Source organism: Triturus cristatus, chromosome 5_1 (assembly GCF_964204655.1).
Source record: "Triturus cristatus chromosome 5_1, aTriCri1.1, whole genome shotgun sequence".
Taxonomy (NCBI): domain Eukaryota; kingdom Metazoa; phylum Chordata; class Amphibia; order Caudata; family Salamandridae; genus Triturus; species Triturus cristatus.
This window is the reverse complement of record NC_140587.1, coordinates 710,057,473-710,079,938: the sequence shown is the minus strand read 5'-3', so window position 1 is coordinate 710,079,938 and position 22,466 is coordinate 710,057,473. Positions and strand designations below refer to the sequence as shown.

The window sequence follows — 22,466 nt, the reverse complement described above, 5'->3', positions numbered from 1 at the left end:
TGCTTATCTAGTTTATCTTTCTTGATGGTGTCAACACACTTAATGGAATGTTTCACCATTTTTGCTACTTGAATGACTTCCTCTAATGAGGGTTCATCTCTCAACCACAGCTCTTCACGAATCTTTTCAATATTGCACCCAAACATGAATTGATCTCTGATCCGCTCATCTAACAAACCTGCAAACTTACAAGAAGAAGCAAGCTTTCTGAGTTGAGTGATGTATGCTTCAATACTTTCACCTTCGTTCTGTGACCTTTTGACAAATTGAAACCTCTCCAATATAGTGCTAACTTTGGGCAAGTACTGTTTGTCCAGATTTTCATGCATATCTCAAACTCGTTTAAGTTTCTCCCCTCTGCATCACTGAGTTCAGGGAGATGATCAAAAACATCTTGCCCTTCTGATCCTAGACAGTGAAGCAGAAGGGAAGATCTGCGCTCAGCACTGAGACTAACCCCACAAACCTTGGCATAGCGCTCAAATACTTTTTTCTTTTTTTGCCATTTTATTGGTGGTTCCCCAGGCGACATGAGAAAGAAAGGAGGAGCTGTAACATTTTGCATGGTGAGTGTTAACGTTAAATAGTGTAGCACAAGGTATTGATAACAGTACGACAAGCAGATTAAATTGTGCATGTGTCACAGAAGTGACACACTACATAGAGAGACCTGTAATAAAGAAAATAAAAATAGCACAGTTATCACTGTAAAAACCTTCCTTATTAACACTGTGCGTGAAAATCAAAGAAATAAACACAACACTGTGTATCACTGAAATGGCACACTGTTATGAAGAACAAGGACCAACCAAATATAAAATCCACTGCGTGAATGTCACAGATGTTACACAGTACTGCACATAGTGAACGTGATATAAAAACATTGAAAAATTGAGTTACCAAAAGTTGCCTGTAAATGCTCTCCCTATATTGTGTGCGTGTCACAGAAGAGGCACGCAAGATAAAAAAAAAACGAAGTCCTCCAAAAACGATGTTCTCCCAACACTGTGTGCGTGTCAGAGAAAAGACACGCAAAACAAAAATGAACAGAAGTTTTCCTAATGCTGTGTGCGTGTCACAGGAAGGACACGCAAGAAGAGAAGGAAAGATTGCAGGAAATTCGAAAGTTCAATGTGTGCATGTCACAGACATCGACACGCAGTAACTCCATCACAACAACTAGAGCGTAGAAATGAAGTGTGTGTGTGCCTGTCACAGGAGTGGCAGACAGGAAGCGTTTAAAATTTGAAACTACAAAAGCAAGATGGCTTCCATACGCGGGTCACGTAAGGTCAAATGCGTGACCACGCACTGCTCCGATGCTGGAAAATGCTTTGTGAAAGCGCTAGAAAAGGAGGCAGGAGAACACAATGCAGAGTTCCAGACGCTGAGAAGAATTCCAGAAGCGTGGATGAAGAGAGGCGCTCGTGGGTGATGCACGAGGTGAGACCTGTTTCTTTTAACTTTGAAAGTAAACAGGAGCGGAGAGTTTAGAGACGGTAGCTGAGGAGAACACAAATCAATCCGCCAAACAAAAGTCTCACTCCAAAATGCATTCCTTCATCACAACCATTGAAAGAAACTGCTGAAAATAAAGTAGCAATGGTTCCACCAATTAAACAGAAATAGCGAGTATCTTAAAAGTGACTCTGCGAGTTTCTCAAACAGTGACTCCTCTCAACACCCTCAATAGAGTCAGAGTGTGTAAGCACGACTTCTTCACCATAGTCACAGAAAGCAGAAACGCACAGTACTTGAAAAAACTGTTGAGCGACGAACCATAGAAAAGAGACAGAAGGCAGAAGGTAGTGCCTCACTGCTTGCTCAAGTTTAAAAGAACTAGTGTCAATAAAACAAATATTAATGGCACAGTACCTGCGGTAGAAATACTACCACGAGAGCACAATTTAAAGATGCAGTAGAAAGGGCTTGTTGAGTTCTTCTTTTCTTTCTTGTAAAATTCCTTGTAGAAATTTGCAGACTACGCCAGTGTAAGATCCTGATTTGATGAAAGGATCACGTAAGGAGCCAGGTTAACAAGTGAAATCCAACGTTTAATTCTCTGAAAGAAGAACCCATCCACAGCTCCACATCCTGGTCATTTGAACTAATACATTCCATCACTAGGGAGATCAGGATGACGTCAGTAAAAGAACCAGCGGCATGCTGCAGCATGCAGCATACCACAAATACTAAACTTCTTTGTAATTGTGAATAGATCTACGTTACCAATATCTCTGTATAACCAACGCTCTATACTTTGAAAGGAAACTAAACATTCCTGAAAACTATATAAAGATTAACAAAATATCATGAAGACACATCTATGAACACTTCTACCTATGTTTAGAATAACCAACTTAAGCTTTGTCACTCTACACTTTGAGACGTTTAGCCTAAGTTCTACTTGACGTCTCAAGAACTGAAAAATAAGGCACACCATTAACATCTTGGTGTTTCCCACTCTTAGCAGGGTATACACACACACTGGAATTCTAATACCTTGTACACAGAGTTTCTGAAAATATATGCATATGCAATTGTTCTTTAGAATCCATCCTGTTCCGTCACAGGGACCTTTTGTAAAACACACAACTCTAGTAATAACAGTTCACATAAATATGCAAGGAATAGTTCAAAGTTCATTTTCAACAATGCATGACTTCAAGATAAGTCTCTGTGCCATGCAGCGCATCCTCTGCATGCTCGCAGCCTGAATCCAGTCAGCATCAGCACTATGTGATGACCTCCAGCCTTTCCTTCTTTAAAAGACAGTCAGCATGAGCAGCATCAAAGTATAGCTTCCCCAAACATGGACCAGGCTCTGTGGAAAGCAGTACATCCAGCCCGCTCCATGACAGGTTCCACTTTTTGGTCCAGCCTGAAGCGGGCCTACCAGAGTCGTACACTGAGGGATGGGCCTTAGTCTAACCTGAAGAAGACCTACCAGAGTCCTACACTGAGGGATGCTCCTTGGTCCAGCCTGAAAAAGACCTACCAGAGTCCGACACTGAGGGATGGTACTTGGTCCAGCCTGAAGAAGACCTACCAGAGTCCGACACTGAGGGCTGGGTCTTGGTCCAGCCTGAAGAAGACCTACCAGAGTCCAACACTGAGGGATGCTCCTTGGTCCAGCCTGAAAAAGACCTACCAGAGTCCGACACTGAGGGATGGTACTTGGTCCAGCCTGAAGAAGACCTACCAGAGTCCGAGACTGAGGGCTGGGTCTTGGTCCAGCCTGAAGAAGACCTACCAGAGTCCTACACTGAGGGATGGGCCTTAGTCTAACCTGAAGAAGACCTACCAGAGTCCTACACTGAGGGATGGTCCTTGTCCAGCCTGAAGAGGACCTACCAGAGTCCTACACTGAGGGAGGGGCTTTGGTCCAGCCTAAAGAGACCTATCAGAATCCTACACTAAGGGATGGGTCTTGGTCCAGCCTGAAGAAGACCTACCAGAGTCCTACACTGAGGGATGGTCCTTGGTCCAGCCTGAAGAAGACCTACCTACCAGAGTCCTACACTGAGGGATGGAGCTTGGTCCAGCCTGAAGAAAACCTACCAGAGGGTTGAAAGACTACCCACATTGGACATGGAGGGGATCATAGCATTGCTATGTCTGAAGATTTTATTTGGAGGAGACCTTAGCATTGTCACATTTACAAGATGTTATTTAATGTGGGCTATTTTGCTGATCTGTCCCAGATGTGTGTGCTTTATAGAGCATGGAATGCAATCTTGCATAAACTTTGGAGAGCTGTACTACAGATAGCAAAGGGAAAGTATGTACACATATATTACAAGAGATAATAAAGTGATCGTTGGACGGCAGTCAAATGTAAGAGACATTGCCCTGGTATGAGGAGCTTCATTTGGGTTTTTCATCATTCGTTGGGTGGAAGTGCACCCAGGTGAGCATATTGCTATTTTCTCAATAGGCCGCCATCTTCTCCCTATGCATTGACTCGAGTTCATCACAGAAATATACGTGATGAAAAGGTCTTCAGATCTTCTGAAAGGCACCTAGAACTTACGATATGTTAACCGATGACTTCCATCCGGGAGATGAAATCTCTGCTCAAAGAGCAATATTTTACCCAGAAAAGTCTCACCACGAGAATATATTTATGTAAGTATATCAATTACCCGAGTGTCTGAACTGTTTCCCGAAATAGCTAAAAAGTACAGAACACATCTGAAAATTATTAAAGATTTCAAAACATCAACCCATAGCTAAAGTTACATGCTAAGTAGCTCATGAAGTACCTGGCACAATCACAAATCCGACTTTAAGTGTTAGATTATTTTTTTGCAATTACACACGGTTCACGAAGCCATAAAAGGATCATATCAAGTTAACGAAACTTAAGAATGAAGCACAATGCATCATCTTTATTTACACACTTGTTATTACTGAAGCTTTAGCAATTCCTAGAAAGCTGCAAAGAAAGTATGTTGATCCAAGTAAATGTTTATTTTCAGTCAGGTATAATCACTTGAAGGATGCCAAACTGCACATCAGTTGGTAGGATTTACGGGCTCTGGCACACACTTCACATTCTCTCACTAGCAATTCTGAAGCCAGCTGGAATTGGATTTCAACTTTATTTGCCGCCAGCAGAAAATAAGCTTATCCCGTCTGTATTCTATAGAGCCCCCAATATCGCACTGCAATCCGGGGTCATTTATCTAGGAGATTGTCCCTAGAATTAAGTCAAGGACAAAGTTGTATGAAAGGAACCACTACGGACCTTGCCTTTAAGTCTGCCACTGGCCCCTTTAAAGAGCCAGCGTCACCAGTGGCTAAGAGGCTTCTTTCCCCAGACCTTTGCGCTATTACGTTAGCCGCAACCTTTTGATTTTCCTAAAATAATATGTATAACATGCTTAGTTGCAGGTGCCTTCAACCAACTTTCTTCACCCATTGGTTTTTTTGTTGTGTCAATCACATATTGCTTCCTTCCACTATAACATACAGCATGGGCCAATAGATGAGCCCACTAAACGCACTGGTTAACTCCACTTTGAGTGACTGCATTTTTCTCTCTTACAAGGTGGATATCCACACACAAGGTAGTTCCCTTTATTGCCAGAGTTTTTTTGGTCTGGTTTAACCAGTGCAGCTAATACCAGAAAATTATGTGATTATGAGAGCATCGCTAGAAAGGGGTTTTGACACTGTCCTAGTGACGGGAGCAAGGAGCACATGCTGTGATTGGGCAGATATGTGCTTTCACAAAAAAGTGCTTGCCCTCCACACAGCTGTGATTATTCTGTTCCTTTATGCGGCTGCCTGAACTTTAACTTTCAGGGGCAGACACATGACGTTGTAAGCTGTTAAAGTGACTTAGACAACTCAATAGTTTATGGTGTTTGTCACAGCAAAACCAAAGGGTTTGATGGACGGAGTGTTGACCATTGCAAGCACTCACCCCCAGTCAACTGATCTGGGTTTAATCCATCATCATTCTTTAGCTCACCCCGCCACCCGAGTTCAGACATGGCCATATGCAAATCAGTCTGACCCCGTGCCTCATGGGAACAGTCCAGCCCGAACTGCCAAGCCATGTCTTCCCTGGACCGGAACCAAGCATCCTCGGACCGGTTTCTGGCTAATCAGCCAGGCTAGCTTGAATCCAGTGGCAAAGTGAGCAAGGGACCCACGTCTGGGCATACCCTGCCAACTAGGGGGCATATTATCAAGCAGAGCGTTAAAATTATCGCCGCTTTAGCGGCAGAAAACTGCCACTTAAGCAGCGATAATGGGCTTGATAATATGCCCTAGAGAATTCCCATAGAAGCCCATGTTGACACCAGAACATGTAAGTTGACGTCAAGTAAATTTCTTTGTTTGGTTAAAAGCAAATTAACCATAAAAATCACAAATAGTTGATACACAGCATAAAATAACATGTAAGATCTGTAACCCTAAGACCACTTTACTTTGACAGCAGCACTTATAAAACTGGCAACATTGTAGGTAATAAATTCATTGTGCACTAATTATAAAAACAGTAGAGCAGGACGCACTCCACAAAAGTTTTGAACATTTAACAAAGGACTAAAATAGTATTTTCAGGGTTCTGCATAAAACCTACAGAACATCATAAAAGGGTGTTTGTCTTTCTCTGGCAGCAGCATTCCATATGTGGTTGAATTTGTGTGTGTTTTATTACATTTGGGTCAAAGTGTGAATGCAAGAGTGAATAAGTGGATGGATGATTTGATGTATGAGTTCAAAGACGAGGGCTAGAGTACATGTATGATTACCTATGAGTGCCTAACTCCTTCTGTGATACAAGAGGCATTGTGCTTCATAAGTCAGAAATTTTGGCATTTCCAATACTTGTTGTTTTTACTTTATTATTGCGTTATTGTTGTCTAATGTGATAGCAGGACCCCTTTGAATTGAGCACAGGGCTGACTGCTGCTATTTCAAGCGTACCATATTGTGTTCCTGGACTCAGATTCACCAATGGTTCTTTTTTAAACTTCGCTCAAGTAGGAAACCAAACATTATGGGATTTAATTTGCAGCACACTTGTCAAAATGTTTACTTAAACATAGGTGGGGTGTAATTTGCGTTTTAGTATCCAACATTTTATACTGTGAACCCTTCCCATGTTCTTTCTTTCCTTTTTTTGCCTCCTTTCCTTCTTTCTTTTTATATTTCTTTCTGTGTCATCTCCTTTCTTACCTTTTTTCATTTTTGCCTTCTTTCTTTCTTTCTTTTTTGCCTTGTTTACCTTTTTTCATTTGCTCTTTCTTTCTTGCATCCATCATTTTTTCTTTCTTTCTTCCCTTCTTTCTTTCATTCTTTCATTACTTTTTTCTTTACTTCTTTCCTTCTTTCTTGTTTGCTTTCTTTTCTATTTTCTTTGCTTGTTTCTTTCTTTTTGCCTTCTTTCTTTCCTCCTTTCTTTCTTTTGAACTGAATTTCTTCCCTTCTTTCTTTCTTATTGCCTTCTTTACTTTGTACTTTTTTGTCTTGTCTTTCTGTCTTGTTTGCCTTTTTGCCTTTTATCTTCTTTCTTGCATTTTGTCTTCTTTCTTTCCATCTTTCCTTCTTCTTTTCTTTTTTGGCTTCAGTAATTCTTTCTATTTTGCTGTCATCTTTCTTTCTTTCTTTTTTGCCTTTGTTCCTATTTTTTTCCTTCAAGTATTCTTTTTTGCTTTTTTCTTTCCTTCCTTTTTTCTTTCTTTCTTTCTTGCCTTCTTTACTTTTTTCTTCTTTCTTGATTTTTCCCTTTTCCTTCTTTTTGCCTCAGTTCTTTCCTTTTCTTCTTTACTTTTTCTTCAAGTCTTTACTTCCTTTCTTCTTTCTTTTTTTGCCTTCGTCCCATTTTTCTTTCTTTCTTTCTTTCCTTTTTTCTTTCTTTTTAGTGTTGTCTCTTTCTTTGTTCCTTCTTTTCTTCTTTTATGCTTTGTTTCTTTCTATCTCTCTTGCCTTCTTTTCATTTTTTTGTTCTTTCCTGTATTCTTGTTTTTTGCCTTCTTTCCTTTTTTCTTTCATATTTGTTTTCTTTCCTTCCTTTTTTACCTTCTGTCTTTTCTGCTTTCCCTCTTTCTTTTTGCCTTCTTATTTCTTCATTTTTTCCTTCCTCTTTCCTACTTTCTTTTTGGCCTTCTTTCTATTTTTTTCCTTCTTTCTATAGTTGTTTGCTTTCTTTCCTTTTACCTTTCATTTCCTCCTTTCTTTCATTTTTGCCTCTGTACACTTTTTCTTCCCTACTTTGGGCTTTTTTTGCCTTGTTGTGTTCTTTCTTTCTTGATTTTTTTTGCCTGCTTTTGAAGTTTCTTTATTTTCTTTTTTGCCTTCTTTTCTTTCTTCTTTCCTTCTTATTCCATTTTTCCTTCGCTCTTTACTCTTTTCCTTCTTTGTACCTTTTTTGCCTGTCTTCTCTCCTTTTTTTGCCTGTCATCTTTCCTTTTTTTGCCTGCCTTCCTTCCTTCCTTTTGTGCCCTTCTTTCTTCCTTTTTTGCCCTTCATCTTTACTTTTTGCCTGCTTTCCTTCCCTGATTTCTTTATTTCTTCTCTTTTTACTTGCCTTTTCTCCTCCTTGCCTTCTTTCTCAAAGACAAGATGCTGAAAGCCAATCTGAGACCGACTGGCTGTTTTAGGTCTGTGTTAGCCAAGGCGTTTTTGATTTTGCTAAAAGTATGTATAACATAGTTACTTATAGGGTTTTCAGCCAGGCTTCATCCATTAGTCTGTGATTGTGTCATTCACATTTTTTTCCACCCCCTGTTACATTCATCAAGGGGCAATGTGTCAGCCTACTTCTGCCAGTGACTGATAGGGGAGAGGATGTGGTCCGTTGGCTGCGCTGCCACCTCTGGTGCAGGAAACCAGGGTTCGAGCCTCGAGGTCGCCTCCACATCCTGTGATTCTGGGCAAATCACTTAATCTCCCCGTGCCTGAATGTGTAATGTAAATACGGTGCTATGTAAAGCGCTCCAATATCTTCGGGTCGAGTTCGCGCTATATAAATATGCAAAAAAAAAAAAAAAACTTCACTAAGAGTTATGGCATGCTGCCCTTTCACAAGAAGCACTGCACACACAAAGTAGTTCTCCTTAGTGCCAGAGACCACTATGGTAAAGTGTACATTTTTGGGACCATTATTTTGTATTTTTTAATTTTATTATGAAACCGTACAAAGTACAACTTCAGGCATCATAGTTTACAGGGCACAGCAGGTGCCTAATGATTGCAAATATGCATATTCACTCTCCCCAATCATCTCTATCTGTGGTAACTCACTTGGGTATCTTCTGCATACTATCTCGTGTAGGTGTAAGATTAATCTTGGAATCCCTTCTGACATTGGGGCTAGGAGTTCTTACAGCATTCCCGCCTAATCGAAACAGTCTTTTTCTAATTTAAATCTGTTCTAACCTCTCGTAATCATCATTCTATGGCTATGGCCCATTCTCCCATGTCAGTATTCAATTGTATATATGTAGGATCCGTGGATGACAGCCATCTATTAGCTATGCTTCTGGTCACTAACACTAGACTTAGCAGTGCAAATCTATATGGACCCTACTCCCACTGAGAACGATGGATTTAACCCAGATCTCTTGACTGGGGGAGAATGTCTGCATTGTCAGCATTCCGTCCATCATTTGTTTGTTGTAACGCTTTTCGCCCTAAGTGGGATGGGTATTCCCAGACGTGGGACCCATGCTCACTACGCCACTGGAGTCAAGCTATCCTGGCTGATGACGGCTGATAGCCAGAAACCGGTCCTAGGATGCTTGATTCTGGTCCAGGGAAGACATGGCTTGGCAGTTCGGGCTGGACTGTTCCCATGAGGCACAGGGTCAAGACTGATTTGCATATGGCCATGTCTAAACTGGGGTGGCGTAGTGGGCAAAAGAACGATGGATTTAACCCAGATCTCTTGACTGGGGGAGAATGTCTGCATTGTCAGCATTCCGTCCATCATTTATTTGTTTGTTGTAGCCCTTTCACAAGAAGCACTGCACACACAAAGTAGTTCTCCTTAGTGCCAGAGACCACTATGGTAAAGTGTACATTTTTGGGACCATTATTTTGTATTTTTTAATTTTATTATGAAACCGTACAAAGTACAACTTCAGGCATCATAGTTTACAGGGCACAGCAGGTGCCTAATGATTGCAAATATGCATATTCACTCTCCCCAATCATCTCTATCTGTGGTAACTCACTTGGGTATCTTCTGCATACTATCTCGTGTAGGTGTAAGATTAATCTTGGAATCCCTTCTGACATTGGGGCTAGGAGTTCTTACAGCATTCCCGCCTAATCGAAACAGTCTTTTTTCTAATTTAAATCTGTTCTAACCTCTCGTAATCATCATTCTATGGCTATGGCCCATTCTCCCATGTCAGTATTCCATTGTATATATGTAGGACCCGTGGATGACAGCCATCTATTAGCTATGCTTCTGGTCACTAACACTAGACTTAGCAGTGCAAATCTATATGGACCCTACTCCCACTGAGGCATGGTAGTAGGTGTAGTAGACAATGACGGACAGTGTAATCTATGTGGATATCAGTCACCTCCCTTAATCAACACTTGATGGTTTCCCAGCAGGGTACCAAGCCTGTACACCTCCACGTCATGTGCAGACAATCAGCTCTGCCAAACCCACACCCAGGGCATGCATTTGTACCTGGTTCTATAAATTCTATGCAGACTCATCGACGACAAAGAAGCACAGTGCAGGACATGAAATTGTGCCAGCTTAAAACATGGCCCGCACTAGTGCACATGCTTTACTCAATTCCCCATCCTCCAGTGGGTCTGCGAGGTCTCTGTCCCAGCCATATCTTTTTTTACCTTCGTAGGAATTAGCTGCATCGCGTTAGTGTTAGTATATGCAAGGTACGCGTTCCCACTTAAAATCACCTATAAAAGGGACACAGGGGTATTTATGACATTTTACAAAAGTGGCGCATCTTCGGGAAGTGGGCTGCTGAGATGTCTCAAAATACCTAGGCCTCTAAATCCCAGGCATAGGAAGGATGCATTGGCTGTGGCATAGGTATCTGGCTAGCTGCATTGACTTGAAACAGTGTAATCTGCAATCAAGTCACAACCCTCAACAGGTAAATGCACACATAATGTAGGTAAAACAGTAAATATCACATCACACACCATCACAAACTTGTATCGACTCACATTGTACTTTCACATAAAATGTCACACATACGTAGGCATAATGGTACACATAAGTACACTGTGCCCACTTGTATGTGTGAAATCCAGGACCAATGTAAAAGAGTGCAAGGTGAGTTTTTCACCTTTTCACACTCTGGGGCATATTTACAGTGCCCCTGTAGCACGTTTACCCCTCCAGGTCGTCACTTTTGTGACGCACCGGAGGCGCAGTGTGCCGACCCATATTTTCAAGACAAAGCAAAGCCACCCTGCATGGCTTTTCACGGCCATGTAAATATGGAGTAAGGCAATGCCTTACTTTGAGTGGAAGGGGCGTTCCATGGGTGTTGCTGTGGGTGTTCCCAAGCAATACCTATGGTTTTTGACACTGCCTTAAATTCAAAACATAGCGTAAATCTTGGGCAGTGCAAAAACTAACGCCTTCCAAAAGCAAGCGTAATGAGGAGAAATGTTTGCATTTCTTCTTGTTTTTTTCCTCTTTCCACGTGTGCTGCATTCTGCAGCACACATAGAATAAGAAAGTGCCTCCTTTTATTGTTTTTGTGCAGGAAGTTGTCCCTTCCTGAACAAAAACAATCATGTTAACAACACAGTCACCCTTGCACCATGGTGCAAGTAGGCCTGTGTTGGTGCAAGTATGCCTGTGTTGGTGCAAGGATGCCTGTGTTGGTACACGGCTGCAGTTTGTGCACCGGCGCTGGCAGTAAGGACAGGAATGTGCTGTATCTTGTAGATACGGTGCATTCCCACCTTTTTTTTACATAGGGCAGCGCAGCTAGAAGGCAGGCAACGCTGCCTTATGCCAAAATATTGTAAAAAAGCCCATCTATTAAATTGCTCCCCCAACATGAGGTTACTTGTGTCAGTTAAAACTGATACATCACCACTGATTTCTGATGCATTGCTGCAGTTGCGTCAGTCTTATAATTAACTACAGCAATGCACCACTTTTGGGGCTGGATGCCTTGCGGCATCCTGCCCAGGGGTGAGTCAGAATCTCTGAGGCATCCTTGGGACCTTGCTCCATGGAGCCCCGTATTGTAAATATAGGGTACCCATTGCGTCATAAGGCTTTTTGATGCAGGCGCTTAAAATGTTGACGCATAGCTGCTTTAGCACAGCGATGCATGATTTCTTGTAAATAAGGCCCTTATATTTGATGAGGGCCCGGCAGCTTCCTGGACAATACATTTTTGCAAAAACCATGACAAAACAAGAATTGCCAAAAGTCTGGCAGCCAGTGTGGTAAGCATATTACTACTGTGTGGTCACCTTTTCCATTATGTTCTTTAATGAAATACTACCTATTATTTCTTGTGAATTTATATCACATTGAGTGGTAAGAGAGTATTTTTAAAGTTAATTTAGTGCAAAGTAGGTCTGTTAGAAGCATGGGTATGAAAGCATCCTTTCAAGCGTTTGGAAAAGAGACTGGAAAAGGCTTTGTTGATTCTGCACAGGTCTTGCTGGCTTTCCTCTACACAGGTATCTCTTGCATGCAGATTAACACGCTATTATCTTTTTTTGGGCAGATGAACGAAAGAAATTCCATCATTGGTGATAAATATCGGTGGCCCTTGACTCTTCCCTATTACTTCGAGGATAGCTTAGGTAGGTATTCACCTGTCTTACCTTCATGTCAATAAAATGGTGACCATGTTAACGTGTTTCAATCTGACATTTTTTTTATCTCAAAAGGATACAATTATGGCGTTTCGTACAAAATACTCAAAAAGGGCACGGCAAAAGGTTTTTGAGAAATAATCATAGTGTCCTCCATATTCATCCCCCACAGGAATCCCCTCGAACATTACCCAACTCACATCCTGAGATATAGTGCTAGTGTGCAATGTGTGAGTGTGCAATGTGCGAGTGTGCAATGTCATGCTGGCATCCATCGCATCCTCGTTTTACAATGCTTTATTACACATACACATTTTTCATACTAATTCTTTGGGTCAAGGAACCCTAGATACATCCAGGAAGAAAGAGTCTCATGCATTACTCTATGTTCCAGATGGTGTTCCCATAGAGATATTGGAGGGTCTTACATCACCTCTAGGCACAGAAAGCAATCTGGCAGGCAAGCACGGGGTCATGTGTGCTGTTGTGAGAGCCTAACCCTCCTGTGTTCCATATGGGTAAGAGCGAGGAACAGCTGGCAGACCTGGGATCCCCGACTGTGGCTTGGCTCGTAGTTGTGTGCAATGACTGAGACGGAACACACCCCTGGACAGGTGCCTTACCTCTCCCACCACCAGTGGTAGCCCAACAGGGGCTGTTCTCCACGCATTGCAGAACAGTTGCCTAACAACAGTACCTTGTGTTCAGGTTCCAGATGAGTGTTTGTTTTACCTCTAGCCCCATTCTAGGATGGATTACAGGAGGGCATCAGAGACATTGTCTGTTGGTGGGTCAAACCAGTCTAGTGTTAGCCCACTCAGCTCTTGTTCTAGAGGGTTCCCTTTCTTCTCCTACGAGTTCTCAGTTTAGGGCCCTCCATGATGAATCATCCATCCTAGGGTAGAGAAGTAATGTCAGGGTTGATGCATATGACTGTGGACCTGCAATGCTTATCAGCAACTCTACAGTTGTTCTGGATTCTCAAAAAAGATCCTTGAATTGTCCATATACAAACACTCCCTCATAATGCAAAACCAATCAGCCCCCCAACCACTGTCACTTAGTTTCAAGCTCAACGCATGCACTCTGCAGAACAACTTTCTCTTTCTCTGTGACTTAAAGGCAATGATGTCCCTCCCTCCATCAGAGCACACTAAGGGCCTCTCCTACAAGAAAATGACGCAGAGCCACGCCGCAAGCCATTCAGCTGCACTGTGCTGCATCATTTTCAAAGCATAGGTATGCGTTGTATTGACAAGAATACGATGCATCCCTGTGCTTTCTCCTGCGCTGGTGCACAATTGGCTGCCATGCACCAGAGCAGGCACCCTGCGTCATTTTGCAAGGGTGCCTACACTGCAGCAATGATTGTTTCTGTGCAGGAAGCGACACCTTCCTGCACAAAAACAATAATTAATGGCATTTCCCTCTTTCAAAGGATGCTGCAGAATGTAGCACACATACAAAGAGGAAAAAATGAGGAGGAATAACATTATTTCTCCTCGTTGTGGCATTCCTACGCCTCCCATTGGGAGGCATAGGATTCTAACGCATTCCCAGTTTTAGAAAAAATCTTAACTCTGGGAATGCGTCAAGTTCCATGAATGTTGTGTGGGAACACCCACAGCTGCACCCATGGAATGCCCCTTTCACACAGAGTAATGTGTGAAAGGGGCCTATATTTACAAGGCTATAAAAAGTCACGCAGGGTGACTTTATCTGCTCTTGTAAATATGGGGGAAGCCCATTGCGCTGCTTGTGTGTCAAAGAAAGTGATGCTCTAGCTGCACAATGGGCTTGTGAATAAGCCCCAAGTATTCGGTTGTAGTAGCAGCCTTCCCTAAAGAGCTTGCAGGAAGATCTCACATTCCCTGAAACATAAACAAACATGCACCCTGCTGTCCAGAAACACTCTTAGTCATGCCTGCAAGCAGTTCTTACAGCTATATATGTTAAATGTATAGCAATTTCAGTTCCAAAGCACATCAAGCCTTCATCTTTTCCTTCTCATACACTTATTTAAATGAGATTTATCCATACTTCCCAGGTACTTGCCAAGCTACCCAATCAGGTTACTCCTAACCTGTCTAAATGTTGTTCATCAAACTATCATTCTTCTCACCCCGCCTCCCATTTCTCTTCAGATTTGACTCTCTGCTATTGGGTAAGTGTAAAGCCACTGGACCCATATTTAGACTTGTGGACCAGTCTGACTCCATAACATTTTCTCAACAGATACCCACACTCAGCTTAATCATGCACTCTCTCAGCCTCAAGTGAGAGAGCTAATTCTAATGCCATTATCAGGTTTCATTTGCCAATGTAGGTGAAGTAAAGCATGCAAATTGTTGCAGAGGGACACACCCTACCATGGAAGAGTGGATAGGTCTATATTGACTAGGCCTGGGCTAAAATTCCGTTCCGCTCGCGGAAATTGCAATGATTTGACATTTTCGCATTCCGCAGAGAGCGCGAAAATGTCAAAATTTCCACAATCTGCATTTTACCGGAAATTTTTTGCTTGCTCGCGCTGTAAAATAATACATTCTCGCGTGTGCGCGATCGCCTTACCTGAATCCCCGCGTTCGCCGACAAGTTTTCCCGATCCGGTCGCGTTCTCCACGAGATGTTAGATTGTTGGTAGCCATTTGCGCTGTCTCGCGACTGTTCGCGCCCGCAGTAACGTCATTCGTCGCGCGATCACGTCTTTCTTCTCGCGATCATGCACCGCGAGACAAGTGAAAACAAGATGGCCGCACCCGTGAGCAACCGCATGGGTAAGTTGGCGAGCCGCAACCACACAGAAAATACCGCGAACGGGCGGGAAAAAAAGTCCGCATCTTCGCAATATTTCCGCGTGTTTGTGGAGATTTTTAACATTTTCGCGATAATTTGTGAAAGTGAATTTCGGAAATTCCGCCCACCCCTAACATTGACCACATGAGGTCTGTTGGCTAGAAGCTTGACAAGTAGTTTGATGTTGATATTCATGAGAGATGTTGGGCAATACCCGGAGCATAGATGTGTTTTTTACTAGGTTTGGCAGTGAGGGATTCGATGGTTATATTCAAGTGGTGCACCCACTCGCAGGTGGGGTCTCTGCGAACAGATGCATCCCACAGGAGCAGGGCTGTTGGAAGTAGTGGTGAGAAGAGGTCAAACATACCTGCACTCCTTTGAGACCACTGCTTGTCCAGCTCATCAGTTCTTGTTCATGGCTTCCACTGGCTGTGCCTTGTGAGTTCCATCCTGGAGTTCAATGCAGCTGGGTAGTGGCAGGGTAGGAGGGGCCGACGACTTACCAGTAACCCATGGCTTTCTTGAAAGAGGAGGACTATCACTTATCTAAGGGCATGTAGATTTCTTTTAAAGAGTTTTAAGATTCATTCTACTCATGGCCTTTAATTTCTCTCTTTGGAAAATTCAATATGGAGGAGTATTCCCTTTTTTACTCCTTTTTCCTGAGCCAACATGTCGTCAGTTGTCATGTGATCCTTTCCATAATTTCCTAATCCTGTCTGTCTACTATTTAAGGAAAGCCTTCTTTTCTTACTGCATTGCAACACAGCTGCATGATGTTTTGGCAGTTTCTTTGCCCCCTTTGCCTCTATGTTTGTCCCAATTTGAGCCCTTCTAGAGTCTTAGTTGGATACTGTCTGCAGTCCACTACTCTTGATCTCCTCAAGTTCCTCCTTAGCTTTCTCCTTCCTGACTTCTCCTTCTACTAGACTCTGAGACTTTCCACCATTGTACTAGAGGTTTTTGTGCTGCTGGCTTTTCCTTCAGTAAATTGCGACCCTTCCTGCGGACACGTTTCTTTCACACATTTAACAATTTGGCTTCACAAAGGAATTTTTCTTATCTCGGACAGATAAGCAACTAGACCAAGAACCTGCCACATCAACCCTTGGCATAACATCAGAGTTCAATGATCCACTGTTTTCAGCATCCTTCCAAACCCTACAAGATAGACAGCCTGCAGTCTATCGACTTTGTACACTTGTTTCTCTGGTGCCATATCTTTGATCCATTGGTGATGTATTCTGTGATATTGCCTCCGAGCATTTGTCATGCTACAGATGTCAATTTACTTGATGTGTTACTCTTTAGACAACTAGCCTTTGTGTCACAGGTATCTACATGATCAAAGTGGCTGAAAATAGCAAATTATTTTGTTATGTAAAGGGAGTGTGTGATAAGGATGCCTTTGTATTCCTGGATGGCTGGAATCACAGAGAATGATACCCACTGTCTCAGTTGTGGAACCAAGAACTTGCCTGCCTTTTCCCCATTTTCATATTGCCTACAAATAAGGTAAAGGAGTGCATATTGGGCTTGGTGATGTAGAGGGAGTTAAGTTCAAATTATTATTTCTTTAGAAACCCTTGGGCGCTCTTCCAAGGATTTTCCATGGTATTATTTTGCACACTTCTTACATTCTTCTCACGGTTTTCCTCATCCTCCATAACCATCTTTCGTGATGTTGCAGAGCATTTAATTATTAAACGTATTGCTTAGGTGCATTGTCAACAGATGTTTCTCATCAAGCAGTGTATATTTAGCGCTGTTAACATGCCACCAGTTTTTGAGTGGTGCTGTATGGTCTTGGAACAATTTCAGCAGTTTAGGCTTAGATCAGATATCTTTATAAGACAGAGCAGCAGATATGCCAACAAGAACTGATCTGGTGACGAGGGAATAATCAATGTGTGTACCATGGCTGTGAACACAAGGAACAAATGCAAATTCCTTGTCTCTGTGAGGGCTCAGACTTCAGAGGCGAGTCAGTGGCCGGTCTGGTGTCAAGTCCTTGATTATCCCTCTGCCCTGGCCCTTTGCGGTGTCCTGGTTTTCTCTAGTGACCTAGGACAGGACCTATCAAAGTTTTTCAATTACCTCCTATAATCACGAGCGAGCAAAAAATGGCAACTACGCTGTACGATATTGCACTGTGCTACGTGCAATTCGCAGAGCGTGAAGTAGCACAAAGTACGCAAACTTTGCGAGCGTAGCGTGGTTGTCCACCCAGGGTTAGAGCCAATTCAGCTGATCGTGATATGGCCCTTGAGCCTTTTCTTGAAGGTTTTGTGGAGATTGACACTTCTCAGCTCTGGATTTTTTAGGCGGAGGTAGTCATTCATACAGTCGGTCTGTGTTTTTCACCAAGACAGACCATGGGAACATGTAAATGCGGGAGTTACATAGAGAATAATGGATGGTGGAACACACACCTATGCAGCTATGACATACGGTTATCACATATGAGGTCTACTGAAGCTGACATGAGTTTGGTGATAGCTGGGTGGCACTGGCAGGAGATGGAGGTAGTATAAGAATGGTGGGAAGCAAGAAGGTGGGTTTTTAGCAGATCTTTTTAAATAAGGGAGGAGATGGCTCTGGGTTGGTTATGGATGTCTCTCCATAAGCTAGGACCAAGCAGCATTAAAGATGTGAGGGAGAATGAAGGTTTCACGTTCAATTGTGGCCTCAGCAAGTAGAGAGAGATAAGGTAGAGAAGTTCCAGAAATGGATTTGAGAACAAAAGTAAGTATCTTTTGTCACAATCTGAGCATCACAGTTGGACATTTTGTGCGGTGGGCAAAAGTAAGGACAAATTGTTTAGTGTGCACATGGCAAAATAGCGGCTTTTGTGAAGGGAAGAAACTGCTCATTGGGGATGCCAACCCATATGTTGTTGACATAATCTACCTCACCAACAACAAATGTGTTGACCGCGGACTTTGCTGAGATAAAGTGGAGATGTTGTTATATTTTTCTGATGTGGAGGTATATAGTATATTTCCCTGCTAGCCAAAGGCTTTTCTTCCACCACTTGACTTCACTATGGGTGGGATGAATTAACGAATCAAGAAATCTTCTATAGCGCACGGCTTCTCAGAAAGAGTATCCCGGCACTTAAGACAACTAAAGACAGAGCAAAGCAGAGAACCGCCAGAGTCCTGTTATCACTAAAGTTTGAATGTGTGTTTTCAGCTCTTTTTTTAATTTTACTTCTGCCGTGATGGACCTCAAATATTCAGGCAGCTGTTTCCACAATACAGTGAAGAAAGAGCCTCCCCTACGTTGACTTTTAAAACGGGGAACCACAATCAAACTAGCATTACTAGAACTGTGGAAATATGGATTTTTTTCTGGTCAGTTATGTCCCCTATCTTGGACCCCAACGGTTCTATATGCATGTTACAAGTACATGTATGTTCCCTCCAGTTCCAGTTATGAAGACGCAAATACATGTGCGTCCACCGTCAACATGTCCTCTTTCAGATCCGCCATGAATGGGCTGGATATTCGATTCCTAAGTACGAAAGGCCACCGACTTTATATGGCTCAGTTACTCCATTTTGCAGTTCAGGCGAGTAGGCCCTGATTCTGCCATCAAGCCTTTCCCTGCTTTCTGCCTCTGACAGCTCCAGTCTGAGCTCGCATCTGTATCCATGAACTTTGTCCTACTCCCTGTGCGGCTAACGGTGCCTGCCTCGGCCGGTCTGCCTGCCTGCCAAAAACTGTATTTCACCTTCAAGTTATCTGTTTCGCTCCTCAGCCGATGCATTCCTGTCTAGTAGTTTAAGTAAACATTTCCTTTAGCTATTGAGCAAAGGGCCCGGCTTCTCTGTCCTCATGCAAGTAATTCATAGCCCCGTTACCATGGAAGGTTTCTGCCCTTGCATCTCATGTAGACACTTAGACGCTTGTGCACGCACACACAGTCAGTATAGAATAGATTTTGTTCAAAAGTCCTTCCTTTGTGGATAACATAGTTCTTTAAACATAGGATGTTAGATATGATTTGGGATTAGGTTGACTTGACCCCCCAGACTTCTTGTCTCCACATGTAGAGCTAAATGTCAAGTCCCCTTCACCCCCTAGTTGCACGTCAATCACACGTCATGCTGCTGCGCGCGCATCTCTGCCAAGTATTTCTGCTGACATTGCGAAATTATTTCATAGGTCCACCCATATGTGACATCACAACCAATGACGTTTCCTTGTTACTCCCAATTACGCCTCCTTCAGCTACGCATGTGAAATGTTATCTTTGCTATCAATTGTTACGCCTCTTACATTGGTTTCATTATAATGTCTGTTCTATAAAAATGATTACTTATCAATAAAGTATTGTACTCCACTTCCTGAACCCCCGTGGTGATGGAACTTGGAGGCCACGATTCGAATTGTCCATTGGAATAAAGCCCATTCTGAAACCTCTTATACCACGGATTCTGCCTCTTATTTTACTGAGCTATTTTACTAAGATTCCGTATCAAATTCAGTTCCGGTAATTAAATTATTTACCACATGAATGGCGCCCGAACAGGGACACTTTCTCATCTCACGCGCCGGTGGTGCGTTGCAGGCCCGGTCTCCTGCCACAGCTGGACGGACAACAACGCGTACCAGCAGGATTTCCTGTATCTCCCTCCGGTCAAGCGGGGGCGACTGAGGCTGCGATCAACACCCAGACGAGGCGGTGAGAAGTGCGAAGTATCCCAACCAGAGCCTAGCTGAGAGAGCAAGATCCGAGGTATACAGAGGCCCACCAAGTTCCGAAGTTTCCGATGATCCGAAGTGCCGAAGTTTTCGAGTCGAGTCCAGTTCAAGTTCAGTTCCGTTCTGAGGCCTTCCGTTCCGAGCTACCCGGTGAGTACCATTGCTGGGGAGGCGTTCTGACGTGCACACAGGTTGTGCCGGTCAAGACGGATTTGGGTACACAAATCCGGTCTGCACTGTTTCAGCAGTGTATATGTACTGTTTAGCAGTATATCGAGTATGTCTAGTATATGAAGTCAGAATTATCTAGTTAGTATCGAGTATTATGCTTAGTGAACGGCCATCATTGTTGTTCATTAAATGTTAAATGTTAAATGTTTTAAATACGTTCTGCATATTGTGGTATGAATGACTGTTCATTATTGTGCTTTTGTATTAAGTGTGTTTAAGAATAAGTATCAGATCAGTTGTCAGTATGCCGCTCTTTTCGAAATTAAGACAGATCACAACTAGAAAAGGGGTACTCGAAGAAGCTGTTCCTATTCCTCCTAGGGACACTCCGGGGCACTTTATGTATCACAAACATGGCTTAGACGCCATATTATTTTCTTGATTTATGGGTGGACTACACCAAGGAACTACCAGAAAGTCACAGGTGGCCCGCAGCTGGGACCTGGGATGCAGAGTGCATCGTGAAAGTAGAGGAAGAGTTATGGAAAAGGAAAGCTAGACAGTCACAGAAAGACGCCATTGAATTATGGCGTAAAGAATCGTATAGACGTACAGAAAAAGCACGTAGACAGGAAGAGAAAAGTAAGGAAAATTCAAATAAAGTTCGAGAAAATCTGTTAATTGAAGAAGGTACACGAGTAAAATTAGAACAAGGAGATAGACAAAGAAATGCCCTTATGAATGGTATGTATCCCCTTCTGGCCGAAGGATTACCTAAGGCTACTCCGGAGATACCAAAAGACTTGCCACCCCCATTGTTTCCGATAAAAGCGCATCCAAAGGGGCATCCCAGAACCGCAGAAGATGTTTTTCTTTCCTCATATTTAGATGACGCAGCTCCCGAGTATGCTAACCCTGTACCACATAGACCGTCTGCTGGGGGGGTTCAACGTCAAGACCATGTGTCTGTACCTTTGCAACCACAAATTCCGACACAAGTTCCGGCAAGCACATCTGTTTCTACATCTGTTCCCACGGCCGTTTCTACAGCTGTGTCTACACCTATAGTTGCTGTATCACGATCAACGAATCCTTTCGCGCCCAGTCCCCCAGATGGGGCTACCGGAGGTGCTACCAGCGTGTATTCTACGCCACCCAGAATAAATAAACTTACTTTTCAAGAATTAGCACATCCACGTACGCCCAAACTTATAAATACCCGCACACTTAAGGAACTTCTAGTAGATTGTAGATATGACCCTGTGCCCGGCAAAGAGGACGAAATGGTCCTGGCATCATTACGTATCAGACGAGCTGCGATGTTTTTAGGGAAACTACCAGGAATGACTATGCATCTAGATAATATATATCATTTTGTCCAAACAGGGCGAGATTCTGAATGTATTAATAGAGCTATGGAATACCAGAAAGTGGAAATACAGGGGGAACTGTTACGTTTCCTCATAAATTGTGTGATCAGAAATCAAGACCGACCGGGGGTAAACCTGGAAGTAATGCAAATTCTTACGAGATGGAGTCAGAATATATCAGACGGGAAACATGATAAGCAAACATGTATAGTAGCTATGTGCCGAAAGATCAGAAAAGAAATAGAACGAATACATGAAGAGAGATTGGCAGTAGACCAGTTTGAACAAAACGAAGAGGGAGAATTAGAATTTCCCGCAAGACAGTCAGAAACTATAGCCTATGTAGGTAGAGGAAGATCTGGTGATAATACTAGATGTTTCACTGATCCAATACGTCCGATATGTCCAGATAATAACAGAACTTATCCAACACCTATAATAAATATAAGGTCTCCCGAACATTCGTTCCAAACCGCTGACAAACTACTCCGAGAACGAAGGGGTTATCACCTACTCGATTCTATGGATGAACAAGAATTAGCCAGATCAGCCGTTCACTGGATTGACAGTCCCGGAAAATATGGTGATGAAACAGTAGCACACACGTTTTTGAACCTCAGCCCAGATGAACAGCGTTTAGCTGGGATTTATATGATTCAACAACTTCTTATCTTATATAAGAACCAAAATTCCGATCCTGGTCTTTTACCTGAAATATTGACTGAATTACTCACGAATAGATGGAGAGGTTCAGGTACTAAGTTAATTAGAGAAATACTAGAATTCAGAGAGCAGTACATTCTTTTCGTATGCCCAGAACATGTCTCACTGCCCATCAAGGAAAGAACGCCGTATTACATAGATAGACAGAATCCCTTGCGAGAAGTGCACCCAATAAAAGGCGAAGACGATCAGTTTAAACGCGTATTTGTATATACGCCCATATCTAAAATAGAATTGTTAGAAATGAAGAAAGTAGTACCCAGTCATGACAAAGACCCAGCGGGTTTCCACCGAGAAATTAAAGACATGTTACTCATGGGAGAATATACCTATCCTGACATTATGACAATATTAAAGGTATTAATGCCTGCTGGCATTTATGAAAAACTTAAGGAA

General features: G+C 42.7%; 1 protein-coding gene across 1 annotated transcript in view; it reads left to right on the top strand.

The window, feature by feature from the left end:
* Positions 1-22,466, top strand: part of MEP1B (meprin A subunit beta) — a 330,890-nt gene that overhangs the window by 146,938 nt on the left and 161,486 nt on the right. Inside the window, exon 5 of the mRNA XM_085605695.1 lies at positions 12,207-12,285. Coding sequence (XP_085461821.1) covers positions 12,207-12,285 — 79 coding nt within the window. The remainder of the gene's footprint in view (positions 1-12,206; positions 12,286-22,466) is intronic.